This window comes from Ursus maritimus, unplaced genomic scaffold, assembly GCF_017311325.1.
Source record: "Ursus maritimus isolate PB19 unplaced genomic scaffold, ASM1731132v1 scaffold_25, whole genome shotgun sequence".
Taxonomy (NCBI): domain Eukaryota; kingdom Metazoa; phylum Chordata; class Mammalia; order Carnivora; family Ursidae; genus Ursus; species Ursus maritimus.
This window is the reverse complement of record NW_024425008.1, coordinates 2,125,142-2,143,549: the sequence shown is the minus strand read 5'-3', so window position 1 is coordinate 2,143,549 and position 18,408 is coordinate 2,125,142. Positions and strand designations below refer to the sequence as shown.

Sequence of the window (18,408 nt, the reverse complement as noted above, 5' to 3'; positions counted from 1 at the left end):
GAGCTGTGAGGACCCTATCAGTCATGGGCCTGGAGAGGTAAGATGGCCTCCTCCCTGAACCGACCCTGGAACCCACCTCCATTTCCCCAGGCCAGGCATGCACCAGGTGCCGCGGCCGGCCCAATGAGAACAGCTCGCACACAGGTAAGCACCACTGTGGCAAGTGGAGACTGGGAGGCAACAGAGGGCAGCGGGGGGAAGTCTGGGAAGGGAGCTCCGAGGAGGACGTGGCAGTGGGTGGGGGCAGTGTTCCAGGACAGTGGGGCAGGGGAGGGTGGGACGAGAGACTGGGGCCGCATGCATCAGTATCCTCAAACGTGTGTCTCTCCAGATGTGTGCAAGCATACCAGAACAAGAAATTTCTAGAAGTAGGCTTTGTTGGGTATCGCAGGATCCAGGTAATGTAAATGGACTTTGACAGATATTGCCAAACTGCTCGCCAGTACACAAGCGCACTCCCATCATCGCAGGAACACATGCTCCTACATCCTTGTCAATTCCATCAGATTTTTCAATCTTTGATAATGTGACAGGTGGAAAAGTCAGTGAGTGTGATTTGCAATTATTTAATAATGTGTGGGTAAGTATATTTTGATATTTATTAATCATTTATAGTTCCTGTGAATTGCCTTTTCATGGCTTTTGCCCACAGCAGTGGGCTGAATAGTGACCCCCAAAATTCATGTGTCTCTAGAACCTCAGAATATGACCTTATTTGGAAATCAGGTCTTTGCAGATGTCAGCAGTGAAGATGAGGCCACAGTGTATTAGCATTAGGGTGGGCCCTGAATCCAACCATGGGTGCCCTTATGAGAGGGGAGGACATGCCCCAGAAGAAGGCATCTGAGCAGGGAGGCAGACGGCTGGCTGCCAGCCAAGGAATGCCAAGGACCACAGCCTCCAGAAGCTAGAAGGGGCAGGGAAGGGGTCTTTCCTGGAGCCTTCAGAGGGAGCACGGCCCTGGCAAGACCCTGGGTTTGGATTTCTAGCCTCCAGAACTGTGAGAGAATACACTTCTGTTGTTCTAAGTCACCAACTTTGTGGTACTTTGTTAGAAAAGCCCCAGGAAAATAACCTACTGATACATAAGAATTCTCTCCATACCAGTAAGTTAGTTCTGTCTACCAAATTAAATATAACTCTGATAGGCACAGAATAGATGTAAGCCATGTGTGAGTCATGGAGCGTAAGTAAACGCTGGACACCCACCAAGGACAAGAACATAACTGACGACTTCCCGTTTACTTGTGTGTCCTTCTCCCATCTCCCTCCATATCCCCCAGGGAGGAACCCCTAATCAGAAAATCCGAATTTTGTGTTTCTACTTCCTTTGCTTAAAACTGTTACTTTACACATAAATGTGGGCCAGACAAAATACTGTTTTGATTGCTTTTGAATTTTATTAAAATGGCCTCTACCCTATGAGTCTTGTGAGCCCCAGCTGAGTGTCGTGCTTCTCAGGCTAACGCTTGTGTCGTGTGTAGCTGGGGTCCTCAATCTGCACTGCTGGACAGTACCGCTGTCCTGGAATTTCCCTGCCACGTCACATGCAGTCTGCTGTGTCCGCCACAACCAACGTGTCCCACCCCACCTGAAGGGACGCGTGGGCTTGCTCCCAGAGTTCTGTGGCTCGGTTACGCTGGGCCCTGTCTCCCGGTGTGGATGTGTGACAGTTTCTCTCAGTTAATTAGCCGAGTACAGGAATGTTCGACCTGATAAAACGTCGCCAAACTGCCCTCCACAGGGGCTGCACCTACACTGTATGTTCCCATTACAAGACACACATTTCCCCAGAAAGGAGATCTCTAGAATTCTGACTTTCCACAAATTAACAGAACTGCTTAAGGAAACCAAATTCGACAGTTTCTAGACTAGATGTGATAGAGGGGATTCTCTCCTGGCACTTTAAATGATGCTGATCTACAGATTAAGAAAAAACAACTTGGAAACAGCTGAAGTAACATCAATTGCATGGTTTAAACGTAGGAAAGAAACTCTCATACGAGCTGCAACAGGCCAGGGCCTTGCTGCTTTATCAATCTGGATCTCAGTAACACTCGGTGCACTTGATGCCCTTCATAAAACACAGGAAATGTGGGGATATCAGGGTGACCTGGGCTGTAGATGTGCCTCTGAGATGCCTGCTCTTTCTAAAAATAAGCCCACGATAGGACAGGATGAGACTAAGCGTGCTCATAGCTGACAGGAGGAGACCCAGGAGCCCAATCCCAGGCGGGACAGGACAGGATCTCTCCTGACATGTAGCTGTCCTGCTGCTGTCAGGGAGGGGGTCACCACGGTGACCCGGGGCAGGTGAGGCCCGACGTTACTTTAAAACCAGTCTCTTTACAGCCTAGTCTGGAGTTCAGAGTCAGTTATTTATATTATGTGTCTAACTACAAAGAATCTACAATTATTTCTCGAATGAAATTAATTCCTGGATTCTATTCTGCAAATAAAGATAACTGGTTTTTGCAAGAAGCAAAGTATAACTTTGATAGCAACATACCAACATTGCAAAGGCTGCAGTATTACTCATTAAGTATATGTCTCATTCACCTGAATTGAGTTACTGAGGGAATTATTCAATTAGGCCCACACTATTTCTATTTTTCACAGTTCTTAAAAGTCCTTAATAACTGGAAATGTCTACAGAAATCATACAGGAAAAAGACTTCACAAGAGAAGAAAATCGCAGGCACAGGAAAGTTGTACAAAGGTAAACATATAGATTATGAAGTAGAGTACATTTCATTTCATACAGAAAAACAAAAACTTTCCCTAAATTTTGGTCAATAAATGCTCTAGAATATCCACCAGGAACCACCTGGGCCCCCACACCCTGGCTGCATGTCTCTAGTCCTCTCCCATCTTGGTCCCATCAGTCATGGTCCTGCCAAGTCCAGAGGTCATTCCCAGCAGCCCCCCAGCCTCCTAGCAACGTCTGCCTCTCCTGCCCACAGATATGCATTCTCCAGCTCCCTCTGCGTCTGGGGCAGCACTCTGCTGACCTTTCCGTACTGGCCACTCCTTTGCTAGATGACCTCACCCCTTAGCATTCATGTGCCACAGGCCTCTGTCCCCAAGGCTACACGGACCACCTAATTAAGATGCACCAGATGCCCAGACCACTGCCCTATTCTCCCCTCAAGCCTGCTGTGCTCCACTGAGCCCCACCTCAACAGAACACTCGGGTTCATCCAGCTGCTCTAGCTGTAGCCACCCGCATCAACCTTAACACGTATCCGTATTCGCGCCATGGGCTAGTCCCACTGCTTCCACCTTCCCAATGTCCCAGCGCAGCCGCTCCTCCTTCCCCTTCCTGCAGGCCAACACTGCCTTGCCTCCATATCTCCCTCTTACCCCACGTCCACCTGTCACACCTGCCAGAGTGCTGCAACTGATGGGGAACTCTGACATCACCCCCTTGCTCAAGGCTGCCCAGTGCCTGCCCCCATCCTCTCCCCTGCTACCCATCACCTCTGCACCAGGCATGGGAGCCATGCTGGTCTCTCACAACTCCTGAAATCCACCTGCCAAGTCAGCTCCATCTCAGCATCTCAGCTGTTCCCTCTGCTCGGGGCACTCTTCCCACACTGGTTCCTGACTGCCTTGCAGAAGACAGCCCTGATCACCCCTTTTCCCCATGATACCAGTGCATGCTTCTTCATAGTACAAATCACTGCCACATATTATGTTTGCCTGTTAATTACCTCTTCCCACTAGAAGGTGAGCGTCACCATGAACCCCCAGCTCCCAGAACAGTGCCCAGCACACAGCAGGTACTCAGGGAATATTTGTGCAAGAAATGGACAAACATTTGAGGGTGACTGTACTGTTGATTGTTTTCCAAGTCTGTCCTTCACCCCAACATCTCTAATGTACAGAAAACAGATCTGATTTCCAACACACACACGACATAGAACTGTGCCAAAATAATCAAGGTATGAAAAATGTGAAATTCTCATCTCTCTCCAAGACAGACAGCTGCACTTCGATGCTGCAAGATGAACTCCCTGTTAAAGCGATGATTACGTCCCAGAGCTGTTTAAAAGACTAAGCCATCCAATAAGACTTTCAGGACATTCCCTGGGACAAGAGAAATATTCTACCTTTTTTTGATAATTAGTCTTCATTTTTTTTTTTGGCATCCCAAATGACAGTCAATCAAGGCAACAGGAAAATGTTAATTATACAAATCAAAATGGGCAAAACAAATAAAGCTTAACTCTGAATTAAAGCCAGATGAAAACTGCCATTTCCTCTCTTTCCTCTTTATTCCTGTTAGAACAGTGCTTTGAAATGCTCTTCTGTGATAAATCACATTTGGACGGAGCTGCAGGTAGGTGGGGGGGGGGGCAGCGCACCTGCAGCGTGATCATCGGGACCTGACTTTTGCAGTGGCTGCACGTGGCCTCCCGGTACTTGCAGGCCTTTTCCACGTGGTCACGCAGGTCTCTTCGCAACACTTTTTCTTTGCAGTCAGCGCGGACGCATGAAAGCTCTTCAAACTGGCAATCGTTCTTTAAATGCACCTGTGAAACAAACACTTCAAGGTTCTTAATTGGCAAAGAAATTCAATCTGAAATACCAGCTTCTAGCCTCTATGCAGCTAACTCCTCCAGAAAGGTTTCCGCCTGACGCTAGATCAGTTTTTCAGAGAAGGGTGACAAATTACCGGGAGACAATGAATTTTGTATTCTATTTAGTGATTACTCAAACTGCACTGCTTTTGAAGGAGTAAAGCCAACTCTCCTTCCTGGGTAAACGAATGTTATCTGCTAAGGACTTTGTTTCACTCCAGTTCGAGTATCCTTCCAAGATAAAATAAGATGCTAAAAAAAAAGTAAGAAGTTATGTGGAATTTCATGGTTTAAAAAAATTTCATGGGGGAGGTTTTAACAGGCCTTCCAAAATTAAAATCCAGTTCAGATTTCTTTCCATTATAAATAGGGTGGGGATGTTTAAAAACCAGTTGGCAATTCTGCCAATGATGTCATAAAAATAACATTTTGTACCTAAGTGGCTTGGGTTGCTTTCATATTTGGTTGTATTTTGAAAATCAACATAACCATGGTCTTAGGGTACCATGTCATACTTACTGATCAGGGAGTTATATTTCTTTTTTTTTTTTAATTACGATTTATTTATTTGAGAGAGAGAGAAAGAGCAAGTGTGTGCGAGCAGGGGGAGGGGCAGAGGGAGAGAATGTCAAGCAGACTCCATGCTGAGCGTGGAGCCCGACTTGGGGCTCCATCTCCCCACCCTGAGACCATGAGCTGAGCTGAACTTGAGAGTCCAATGCCACACTGACTGAGATACCCAGGTGCCCCAAGGAGTTCCATTTCTTAATGTAACCACGGAGCACGGCCCCCCAGGACTTACCAGCAGGTGCCCCAGTGTCAACTGCTCTGTGCAGCCCCCACCTTCATTCCTGCAGTAGATCTGAAGAGCAAGGATCTCTCTCTTGCAGCAATTATCCTTAAACACCTGAAATGGGAAGATGGTTATTTCAGAGGATTAATATTTCTTAATCTCCACATGCTGCTATTTCACACAAGGCAAAACCACTTTAAAAAAATCACACGAGAGTATCTCTTAAGTGGACCTCAGAGAGCATTAAGGACCATCTTAATTTCTAATTTCTAAAGTAGGATGAAGGAGATGTCCCCACTAAGATTCACGATTTAAATAATACAACCTTCACTACCATCTTTTATTAGATAAGCTAAATGAAAACAAGTTATACCAAATAACTAAAGATCACTTTGGAGCACCCAAATACTCTGAATTAACTCTGACATAATCTCAAGGTGGCGATGCACCAGGACCAGGTTCATATTTGGACTCTAGAGACTTCCAGGAGCCAGCTCTGTGAGGGTGGCCATGGGTGCAATACGCTTACCAAGGCATAAGGGCAGAACCCACTATAACTCAATGTCTCTTTAGGTCGATTGCTAAAGAAATAGCAAAACTACTGTAAAAGATCCTATCTTGCAGATGGGTTGTAAAACATTTGCTTTAGCTCTTTCTACTAAGGTTATGTCCCTCATAACTCATTTTTCACCAGAAAGGAGGCAGTATTAGCCTGCTACTAAAAAAACCCTCTTTTAAATAAATACTGCAATGACTGAAGTTAATCCAATAATGAAAATCTTTCCCTTTGGGACGCCTGGGTGGCTCAGTTGGTGAAGCAGCTGCCTTCGGCTCAGGGCGTGATCCCAGGGTCCTGGGATCAAGCCCTGCGTCGGGCTCCCTGCTCTGCAGAGAGTCTGCTTCTCCCTCTGTCCCTTCCCCCCTCAAATAAATAAAATCTTTAAAAAAAATTTTTTTAATTAAAAAAAAGAAAATGTTTCCCTTTGAAAATGAAAACCTTTCTTTTTTAATTGTATTTTTCCCTTTAAAAACAAGCAGGTTCACTCCTAGCAACACAGTCTAGACCATCTCCATCTTCAGGTGTTTCTAAGAAACTCCTAAATGTTAACACTTTATAACAGTGAAAAAAACAGACATGATCTTAATATGCCTTTCTCAACTCCACAGGCAAAGAAATAGAATCAACAGCTGTTAAGAGTTAAAAATAAAGTAATTTGGAGTCAAATCTAATCCTTCATAAACATGACCTTTTTAAGAACACATTAAAGTCACCAAACAGGTATTTTTAGCCAGTAGGAAATAAGCTTCCTTTTTGTGGCATTAAGTAGTTTCTTAAGTCACTTGAGTCTAACTTTATGGATACAAAACAAAGATTGGCAATGTCAAAACAGTGACAGTACAGAATTTTAGAGCTGAGATGATTCGCTGCAACTGTCCCATCGTACAGAAGAGGAGCCTGAGGCCCCACAGTGACCTGCACAAGGCAGATCTCGGTCTCCAAGCCCCATTTTCCCAAGAGGATCCAAGGCATTAGTCAGTGTCATTCACGATGCTCCAACAAAACTAGTGATTCTTCTTTAGTTACTAAAGCCACTGAGACACAGGGATAATGATTCTGAACAATGAGACACACGAAGTCCGTTGCTCGAACCTCTACCTCGATCACATGGGTCAGACACACATTAACACGTTGGTGGCCGTGCTAAGGTAAGGTAGCTGGGGGACTTGTTTTCTTAAAAACACCCCCCCCCTTTGACCGAGTGCAGTCCGCAGCAGCGGGTAAACACTGAGGAAGACACGGTACGTGGCCATGGTGCCAGCTCCGTCTCTAAGCTGCTCAGAGGAGTTACACAAGGCGCCCTCGCTCTGGCAGTGGAGGGGCCTACCGCCTGGATCTGCAAATCCCTGCACTCACCTGGGCTGCCCTGACCACAAACCCGATCTGTAAAGTGCTCTGGACACAAAACCCCCAGAGCAAGAATTTTATTGTACAATTTAATGACCTACATTTAAAAAATTGTTAGGTTCATCAATCAAAATATTGGTACCACACATTTTTATTGATATTTTAAGTACTTTAAGAATGAATCATTTCAAACTAAAAGCGTGCCTAGCAGGGCTTGGCAATGCGTAGATGACCAGAGGCACCATTGGGGGGATCAGAGCCCCAGGAGGGAAGCTGGTGGGCGGCCCCCGAGGCCCTCTGAGCGTCTGCACTGACAGAGAGCTTTCACTGGCACACATAATCACGTGGCGGGGGGGAGGGTGGAAATCCCACATCCGCCTAATGACTGGGAGATGGTGCACAGGGGGCAGGCGGAGAGCAAATCCTGCTGAACTCCTGAGACCAGCCGATTCCCAGGTGTCTGGGGGAAAGGCCTGAGAGGATGGCGTGCATCTCCACACTTCACCCCTACACACCTCCCAGGGTCTCAGGAGGTGGTGCCACTACTGACACAGGCAAGGACACAGGTTCAGAGGGTGAAGCACCTGGCCAAGGTCACCCGGTTGAGCAGCTGTCCTGCCTCGACTCTGCAGCACCCGCGGTCAAGCCCCAAGACACATTCAGAGTGTGCCCAGAGCACTGGGTGCAAACCACGGGCCAAGTATGACCAAAGCACTTGACAAGGTGATTTATTAAAATCCCAAGAATACCTTATCTTTAATGATGCCTTCTTGACACGCAGTACATTTTGGGCTTGAGGAGCTGAGGGGAAAACACACCATAAAGACATTAGATAGAGCGGAAGTCCTGTTCTCACTTGAACCATTATGGTCAACCCGCTGTGTGAAGTTCACGGCAGCAACCAGAGCCCCAGGATGCCACGGAGAACTGGGTTCAAATAGGAAGCCACAGGAGAAAAGGGCTCAATGTTTTTATGGTAATTTTTCATAAGGAAGTTTTTAAGCAGCACAGCTTAGATCAGTCCCACTTGGAAAGCCCCTTTCAATTAAAAGTGAAATTTTATTTCAGAAACCAAAACTAGCTCTCGGTAGAGAAGCTCTGTGGTGTGAGCGTCCACAGTGTATTAGGAGGGCCTACAAGCAGTCTTGCTTTATAAGAACAGCCAGTACTTTCTCCATAAGTTATTTTCATTCATGATATAGTGAAAAGCCAATGCAATTCCACAGTTAACATGAGAATTTAACACTGACCCTGCCTAAGGAAACCACTCGTCCACCACATCATTCTCATCCCTAAACACAGGACAAGAGCCCCTGCTCCCAAGCTGCCCTTTTCTGGACTTGATTCTAACCCCATCTTGTGCCTGGAAACCACCTCCCAGAGATTAAAAATAAAACTAAGTTTGAGCCCTCTCTACTTCCACGGCTCCTGCCCTAGACAGCCAAGGACTCCAGGAGTCCAGGACAGGGAGTGTCAGTGGAGGATTCGGGGAAGAGGACACAGGGTTGGACACTGGAGCCCTGGGCAGAGTGGGGAGGCTCCACAAGCCTGGGAAGCCGGGCAGGAGAACTGAGGGTTGATGGGAGACAAAATTAATGTGTTTTTAAATAAAAGCTTTCATTTAGACTATACTAATATGAAGCTTGTGCTAAACTGCTTCAATCATATGAATCTTTTTACATTCTTAGACCCTAGGGCTGAGCAGCGTCTGGGTGGGACCCCCTGACACCAGAAAAACATGGAGCAGGAGGAGAGCCAGGGGCAGAAAAAGGAGGGAAACCAGAAGAGGAACAGCCCTCTGGATCCCCAGCTCTGGGGATCACCTCCCACCCCCACCCCACGGCCAGCAGCCCTCTCCCGGCCCAGAGCTGTAGTCCAGGTTTGTGTGGTAAGAAAAATCAGGTACTCTGAGTCTGCTCTGCCATCACTAAGCTTGACTCAAGAGTCATTTTAGTTACAAGCAGGGAAGCTGAGCTCACTGTTTGGGATAAGTGGATAAGACCACAGCCGGAAGTACCTAGGGGGAGGATGAGAGGGAGGGAGGGTGCCTGCAGTGTGGTTATCAAGGGCTGTGGCCTCAGTGGTGAATCAGGAGGAGAAGTGGGCAGCCTTCCCAGGCTCCTGTGCCCTGACATTGGGGACCAAGTCTGAGAGCATCCTGCTGTGATCCCCAGTGCCCAGCACCATGCCCAGAAAACACCTGGGGAATGAACCAAGACGCTTTCTTGGACAGTGTGGTTTGTGCTGTGAAACTTCAGCATGCCTCCCGGACTCCATCTGTGACTCTAAACTGGCACCGATACTTAGCTGACGAGGGCTTCCAAGGGCTCAGTGTGTGCTTTCCTTCTGCTGGGGAAGCATGCACAGACTACATTCCTACCCAGGCTGGGACCTGTCCAGTCCTCCCTGCTGCCCCTGTCCTCAGCCTCTGCCCCCCAAGAGCACCCGCACTTTCAGGGCTCCTTTGTCACTTGCTGATGGGTGTGTCTCCTCCACAGAACCGGGAGCCACTAGAGCAACACAGACAGGGGACACCGTGGCACCAGGGCCAGACTGGTGAGCCCCATCGGGAAGTGCCAGGCACAGGAGTGACTTTCGGGAGGTGCTTGGCGGGGAGGAGACAGAAATCTGTGGGACAGGGCTGGGCAGCCCAGGTTGCGAGTCACAGAAGCCCTGGAAAATTCAGGCATGAGGTTCTCCTGAGTTTCCCTAAATGATTCACAGGCTAGGCTCTGAGAATTTTATTTGAGTTTCTTCAAAGCTTTTAACCTTTAGACCGTGAAGGGAAGCCGCAGGCGGGAGACTGGAGAAGTCGCAGGGTAGCAGGGGCCCTACCTCAGCAAGGCAGCCATGCAGGTCTCGCAGAACCGGTGTCCGCACTCTGTCTGCTTCGGGTTACACAGCACCAGGCGGCACTTCTCACACTTGTACTTGTCTTCCACGGTCTTCACAAACCTTTCTTTGTAACCTCCTTGTTCGGGGACGAAGACGGACGTCCCGGCGCCCCGGTCAGGGTGCAGCTTTAGCGGTGGGTTTGCCTGTAGGGTGCCGGGGGGGTCCATCTTTTTACTTGGCTCCATTTTAGGAAAGAGAAATTCTGTGGGGGGAAAATAACAGTATGAGTAACATGCTACTCCGTCGTCCTGTGCAAGGAGAAGAAACACAGCTTTGGGGATGGACAAGTGCCTGGGAGCTGTGGGGTTTTTTTAGTTTAAGTAACACGCAAGAACCCTCCTGACTTTAATACGCAATGGGAACCAGACATGAGCAAACATGCTTCTTTCCTTTCGACATCAGCCAAACATACTGTTAACGTTACTGTGCAAAAAACTTCTAAAAGGCGCTGGTCGTGTCATTAAGGTTCTTTGAAATACAGGTAATACTTGGCTGTAACTTAAAAATTCTATGCATCATTCTGATATTGTGGCCAAAGCAACAGTTGTTCCCAGCCAATTTTATTTCTTGGTTCTTTGCACTGCCGATGGCAGTCCCACGACGGGACTCAGGGGTGGCCTGCCATGTGCTGCGGGCATCGCTGCGGAGCCTGTGTCCGGAGCAGCGTCGCTCACTCCAACAACAGCAGGCACTGTTGAGTGGTGTCTGCAGACTCCTCGTGCAGTTTCTGTCCCCGCAGAGACCCCACGAACACCCATAGTGCTCCAATCCGGGTGCGCCATGACCGGCACCTGCTTTCTGCCCACACGGCCGACCGCGCACCACAGAGCTTTGAGGTGCACTCACTGTCGTTCTACAGGCACTCTCAGGCCGGGGATGGAGCTGGCAGAGGGGATGCTGGGACTGAATGGGTCTCCTGTGCCCGTATGGGCAGGCTCTCCTACCGCACATGGTGACAAGTGCACAGATGGCTGGTTCCCACTTGCAAGTTCCCACCAACAGGCAAAACGAGCAGCCCCCAGACACGAGCCGCAGAGGTTCCAGCCTGCGCAGGCCTCCAGCTGCGGCGTGCCGCAGCACAGCTGGCCAACCTGCAGAGGAATTTCTTCCGAAGCTCACCAGGTCTCTCAAAACTACACTGTGTTCTTGCTCAATCCATTTATTTCTGCTAATTACAAAAATTAGGGCCAAATTCCTTCTACTCACAAGTCCCCGGGCGTCTGTACCTCACCCCCTTCCCTTCTCTCCTTAGTGCAAGGCTGCCGTGAGGCGGTGCAGGGGCCTGGCGGCTCACCTCGGGTTTGCTGGAACAGGAAGCAGACCCTCCCCCCAGGCACGGGATGCTGGGTGCAGAGCACACTCTCTAGAGCCTTGTTCCTCGCACTGCCTTGTTCTGCCTCCTTATGAAGCTGAAAGAATGAATGTTTCACGACTAGGGCCGACCAGAACGCCAGCAGCCTAACATCTGACAAATAAATGAACTGGTGTTCTAGCCACACTCAGGCTAGTTTTAATAAAATAGAACATCACTGTGGCAAAGAGTGGGAACCTCCTGTGAAATCCATTTATGAAAACAAAAAAAGCTTTCAAAATGACCTCAAAAGGCCAGCAGCCCTTTGCTCACCAATTTGTTGACCAGAATCCTGTTCATTATGATGCTAAGCCCGGTGCTTACTTTGCCTGTCAGAGAAAATGGGTGACCAGGCGCTGATCTGCTGCCAACTGCGTGTCAGCTCTGGCAACCTGTGACCCTCTCCCACTTTCCACGTTAGGCCCTTGCTTCTGCGGATGCTCTGGGTTCACCCCTCTCCTGGAATGCACCTCCCCACCTTGTCAAGGAGGCTCACCCTGGCCAACCCCACTTATGCGACCCCCCTTTGCCCTGTCTGTGCTTTTTCCGTGGCACTTTCCATGCTCTAACTCTGCATGCTTCTGTTAATTGTCTCCCTCCTTAGGCGGAATGTAAGCTCCCCGGAAACACGGGTTCTGTGGACAGACAAACCCCAGGTACCTAGAATACTGCCTGATGGGCAGAAGGTACCCAGTACACAGTTGCTGAGCTAACAGAGGGAAAGGTGAGGTCCGAGCCACTAACGCCATGCTGTGTTTCTATGACAACCGACTCTTCCAGGAAAAGAAAACTCTTCAGCTTTTAGATCTGGTCTTGGAGCTTCCAGCCTTGAAAACTCCTTCTTAGATTATAACCTACTGAGGACTTTGGTTCAGTATCTTGGCCAACAATGTGTGTTCAATAAATAGTTTTTAATGAGAAATATTTGATTCTCGGGGTGCCTGGGTGGCTCAGTCAGTTAAGCATCTGCCTTGGGCTCAGGTCATGATCCAGGAGTCCAAGGATCGAGCCCCACGTCGGGCTCCCCACTCAGTGGGGAGTCTGCTTCTCCCTTTGCCTCTCTGCACCGCTCGTGCTCCCTCTCTCTCTAATAAATAAAATCTTCAAAAAAAGAAATATTTGATTCTTTAAAGGTAAATTCCTACTTCAAACCTGAGAGACAATTAACTTTGGATCAAACTAATGATAAATAAATGTTCATTTACCTACAACATGTCATACTCTGTATAAACGAGTAAAGAATATACTTTGGGAGATTCTGTTTTTGTACGTTACTTAAGATAAGTGAACAGATGGAAATGTATCCCAGGCATATCAAAGAAAACATCATAGCAGCCCTGTCCTAAGGGTGGAGGACAGCCCATGGCCAGCAGGTCTGTCAGGACTTACCTGTAATACAGGGTGCTGACGTGGGCATCTCTGCAATGGGCCACTGGGGGCCTCTGACAATCCTACCCAGCATCCCTGCCATCTCGTCCCACGCATGGCCCAGTCCTGATTTAGGCTGCAGGCTGGAGAATGAGCCTTTGGGGAAGGAGGGAAAGATGCCCTACAGTGCTTGGGTTACAGGAACCAGAGAAACACCAGACCTCCTCTACCTTATATTCACAAGGGAGGAAAAAGAAGCATAAGAAAATGGTCTAAACATGAAATGTCCAGAAGAGGCAAATCTAGAGAGACAGAAAGCAGATTCACGGCTGCCAGGGCTGGGGGAGGGTGAGCGTGTACTAATGCATACGTGGTTTCCCATTGAGGTGATGGAGGTGTTCGGGAACTGGATAATGGGGATGGGTGCACAGCTCTGTGAATACACTACAACCCAATGAACCAGACACCTTAAAGAGGTGAATTTTATAGTACGAGAATTATATCTCAATTTAAAATCTAAGCAAAAAATATTACAAAATAACTGTTCCAAATGGCTCCACTGGGTTTGGTTAGTATGTGACTTTCACTACAGTGACATATACTCTACAGCGTAAGACGCTAACACTGAAACTGTATCTGCCCAGCGCTGCGGTCAGTGACAGACATGTGGGGGAGCACAGAAAGACATTCATTTATATTGTAATAGTACATTCCCTTGGAGAAGACAATAAACAACTAAAACATGGGGGTGTAAAGTGCAAAGAATAAGGACCAGATCCCCTGACTGCAAATACCCAGAGGCAGATGCTCTCTTCTGGAGTTCTGTGAGAGCGTAGCGACATCCAGAAATGGCCAATGCATGTAAAGAAAACATGTCTTTTTTTCTCCCTCCACACAAACTGTGTCACACATGCAAATTAATCAAGCTTCCTTTTGTTTTTTTTTTTAATATTTTATTTTATTTTTATTTTTTTAAGATTTTATTTATTTATTCGACAGAGATAGAGACAGCCAGTGAGAGACAGAACACAAGCAGGGGGAGTGGGAGAGGAAGAAGCAGACTCATAGCGGAAGAGCCTGATGTGGGGCTCGATCCCATAACGCCGGGATCACCGGGATCACGCCCTGAGCTGAAGGCAGACGCTTAACCGCTGTGCCACCCAGGCGCCCCAACAGCTTCCTTTTGAAACCAACATTGTATTCTGGCCATTTTCCATATCAGCATATACAGATCTACTTTATTATTTTGAAGGGCTGCATACAGCACTCCATTGGATGGTTTACCATAATTTATATAACCAGTTCCACTAATGGAGAGACTCAGGCTGTTTCTGATGTTTTGTTTAAAAAAAAAAAAAAAAGATTTATTTTTTTTTTAGAGAGAGTGAGAGAAAGCGAACAGGACCGGCGGTGGGGGGGGGAGGGGCAGAGGGAGCAGGAGAATCCCAAGCAGACTCCCTGCTGAGCACAGAGCCTTAGGTAGGGCTAGATCTCATGACCCTGAGGTCATGACCTGAGCTGAAATCAAGAGTCAGACGCTCAACTGACTGAGCCACCCAGGAGCCCCTGATGTTTTGCTATTATGAACAATGTGCAGTGAAATTGCTGAACATCTATCTTTGCACATTCAGGCAAGCATACAGCAACAGAACTGCTGGGTCCAAGGTGACGTGCATTTGACGGTGCTGTAATCACTGCCGAACACTTCTAAAAGGTTGTACATTACATATTTCCTCCAATATTTACTAAACTATTAAACAAATATTATTTTAGAGGACAACAGCCCATTTCACTCAAATACTGACACTCCCCACTTTATTTCAGCCTCCACGGTGTTTCCTGAAGAGTGTTGCCTGCTACACCTTGTACAAACATCAGGGCTCTCAGCCTGGGAATGCCGGGGTGCATGCCCACCACCCTTCTACATGGGTGGGAGCACCTTTCTCCAGGAAAGCAACTCTGCAAAGGTTTGCCAAACCAACCACATTTTATTTCAACAAATACAACTGGGCACCTACAACATATACAGCTCTGTGCCTCACACATCAGGCACACAGGGATGAAGGGGACTGTCCCCATCCTTAGAGAGCTTTGAGGGAGTCATGAGGAGGTGAGCACTCCAGGGTCAACAAACAGAAGATGTAAGAACAGGAGTTACAAAGGGCTGCAGATCTTCAGAAGAGAAAGAGATCACATTGGTTTTGGGGAGATCAGGGCTTCATGAGCTGGACTGGTGATATCGTTTCAATTCTAACAGAGGAGGGGCAACAGCAGACACAGCACTGTTAGGCGGTCATGGAGGGGAACCTGGTGTTAGGGGTTCTGGGGGAGGAACCAGCCAGGCAGGACATCTGGCACTGAGAGGCCTGGGTGGTAAGGCTGCCCCAGTGTCCTTCCCTGAGGTGGCTCCTTGGGCACAGCACTGATCCTCAGGGCCTCACTTCTCTTCACCTGAAAAGCAGACACCACCCCTAACTGTCCTAGCACTATCAGGCATCACTGTAATAGTTCATGTTGAGTCCATCTGCAGACCCTGCAGCACTGAGTACAGAGAAGACACGTCCTCCCGCCAGCAGCGGTCAGGGGTTCTAACAAGCATTGGGCTGTTTCCTCATCTTACTTAGACAGCCCCAAGCCTTGTTTTAAAAGCCCCTTCTCAGCAATATGACAAGAAAAAGAAATAAGAGGCATCCAGATTGGAAAGGAAGAAGTAAAACTACTTCTATTTTCAGATGACATCATCCTGCATATACAACTCACAAAGGAATCAACTAAAAACGAGTTGAACTAATAAACTTATTCAGCAAAGTTGCAGAATAAGAAATCAATTGTATTTTTATACACTAGCAATGAGCAATCCAAAAATGAAATTAAGAAAACAATCCATTTGTAATAGCATCAAAAAGAATATCCAGGGGGGCGCCTGGGTGGCACAGCGGTTAAGCGTCTGCCTTCAGCTCAGGGCGTGATCCCGGCGTTATGGGATCGAGCCCCACGTCAGGCTCCTCCGCTATGAGCCTGCTTCTTCCTCTCCCACTCCCCCTGCTTGTGTTCCCTCTCTCACTGGCTGTCTCTATCTCTGTCAAATAAATAAATAAAATCTTTAAAAAAAAAAAAAAAAGAATATCCAGGAATACATGTAACCAAAGGAGGGCAACATATGTATACTGAACATTACGAACCACTGTTGAAAGACATCAAAGATGTAAATAAACGGGAAGCCATCCCACACTCATGCGCTAGAAGACTCGACACCTGTGAGATGGCGACACCACTCAAATGGATCCGATGCGTCTCAACCCCTATCACAATCCTTGCTGGTTCCTTTTGCAGAAATTAATAAGCGGAACCTAAAAGTCAGATGGAAATTCAGGGGACCCAGAATAGACAAAACAATCTCGAAAAGAACAGAGCTGGAAAACTCACACTTCCTTGTTCTGAAACTTACTACAAATTATTCAGGACTCTGTGGTACTGGCCTTAGACATACAGATCGATGAAAGAGAACTGAGAGTCCAGAAATAAACCCTCATGTTTATGGTCAACTGATTTCTGACACGAGTGCCAAGGTCTTTTCAACGGGGGAAGAAACAGCACGCACTCAGTGCCAGCGACCTCACTACTGTTACCGAACAAAGAAGGCCCTCCTCCTGGGCGTTCTCTTTACAGCGCTTCAAGGGCTACACTGGCAGTTACCACCCAAGAGCTGCTTAGATATCCACGTCCTTCCCTCCCAGGTGAGCAACTCAGCATAGCTCCGGCACACAGAGTATTGTTTCAGGGAGGACGGCTGGGTGGGTTCTAAGACCTCCCTGGCTGGTATACTTTCTTTCTTCAAAAAAATGTATTGGGTGATATCTGACACATTAAAAAGATGATTATGTGCAGGGAGCACCTGGCTGAGTCAGTCAATAGTGCATGTGACTCTTAATCTCAGGGTTGTGAGTTCAAGCCCCAAGCTGGGTGTGGAGCCTACTTAAAAAAATAAAATAAAGATTATGTACAATACACAGGAAAGGCAAGAATACGACAAAAAGAACAGAGCCCCAGAATCCACCATGTGCTTAACGGCCACCACCTACCCGTGTGCTCCTTCCTCAGCTGTCGCCCTGCTTTCTCCAGAAGTAAATGTCAGCCTGAAATTTGCATCTAAAATTCTCTTGCTATCATATATATTTTTCTTCTTAAACAATATACTTCTTCCTTCTTTCATTTCATAGAATGCTATCACACCATATGTAGTCCTCTGCTGTCAGCACTGGAAGCTTCCAGTCGTGTCTGCTGTGTGCAGTAGCTACACTTCATTCATTCTCACTGCTGCGTAATATTCCACAGGTGACCTAGCGATTTTCTGACCCATTGCCATCCTTGCTATTATGAAAACTGTGCTCTGAACATTCTGGCACAACTGTTCTGGGGCCCTCGTATAAGTTGTCTCTAGGGTCTGTGCTCTGGATCAGGGGATCAGGGTTTAGCAAACTGAAGTCTGTGGGTCAAATCTAGCCATTGGCCAATTTTTGTTAGGTTACAGTTACCTATTGCCTATTTCTTTGAGCCAAGAATGCATTTTTAGATTTTTAAAGGGTTGAAAAAACAAATGAAACAAAGGCAACTATATGACAAGACGGTATGTGGCCCGCAAAGCCTAGAATATTTACCATCTTGCCTTTTACAGAAGCAGACTGCCAACCCCTGCCAGGGACTCTGCATCTGGAGTCCAGAGGAACTGCCAATCTGCAGCTTGTACGCATATCCAATTTACAAGCTAGGGCCAAACTGCTCTCCAAAGCAAAGCAACATCAGTGTTTCTGTCAATCCACATCCTCACCAACACTGGAAGTCTGACATCTTAGGTTCTGCCAACCTAGCAGGTACAACGGTCTCTGTTTCAGAGTAAGGACTCTGATTATTAAAAAGGTTTAGCATCTTTTTATACATTAACGGGCTCACAGGCCACTTATCCTTTTCCTTCCGTGAAATGCCTGATTGTGTCTCTCTGCCATGTTTTAATTGGGCTATTATCTTTTACAATACTGATTCGTGGGGGTTACCTACATATTCTGACTGTTAAACCTACACCTGTATTTGTCTCCCCCAGTCTGTGCATGGCTTTAACTTTCTTTATGTCTTTTAATGAAGAGAATTTCTTAATTTTAATGTAGTCGAATTTATCCATATCTTGGCCTTTTAAAAATTCAGATTATCTTACAGGTGGTGCTGATGAAAAAGGGACAACAGCATATATGAAACCAAAACAGAAAGCAACTCCAACTCTATTACAAAATTGTTTTCAAAAGAAGAATATCATGTTCAACTAAAACTAGCAAATAAGCCACTATGTCAAATAGACTCACATTGTTCAAGGAAAACATTCTTCCTAAACAAGAGCTGTTCAAGTCAGAAATGACATGAACCCTGAGCAGGGCCCAGGGGGAAGGCCCATGACCTTCTGCATCAGAGAGATGGCTGATGTGGGCCTTAGCTGGCCCAGGGAAAGCAGGAGCTAGACACC

General features: G+C 47.2%; 1 protein-coding gene across 4 annotated transcripts in view; it reads right to left on the bottom strand.

Moving 5' to 3' along the window:
* TRAF3 (TNF receptor associated factor 3) overlaps positions 1-18,408 on the bottom strand; it is a 108,798-nt gene that overhangs the window by 21,870 nt on the left and 68,520 nt on the right. For all 4 annotated transcript variants that reach the window (XM_040641381.1, XM_040641383.1, XM_040641384.1 and 1 more), the window contains exons 3-6: positions 10,118-10,379; positions 8,032-8,083; positions 5,386-5,490; positions 4,368-4,535 (exon numbers count right to left, since the gene is read on the bottom strand). In XM_040641381.1, coding sequence (XP_040497315.1) covers positions 4,368-4,535; positions 5,386-5,490; positions 8,032-8,083; positions 10,118-10,362 — 570 coding nt within the window. In that variant the 5' untranslated portion in view covers positions 10,363-10,379. The remainder of the gene's footprint in view (positions 1-4,367; positions 4,536-5,385; positions 5,491-8,031; positions 8,084-10,117; positions 10,380-18,408) is intronic.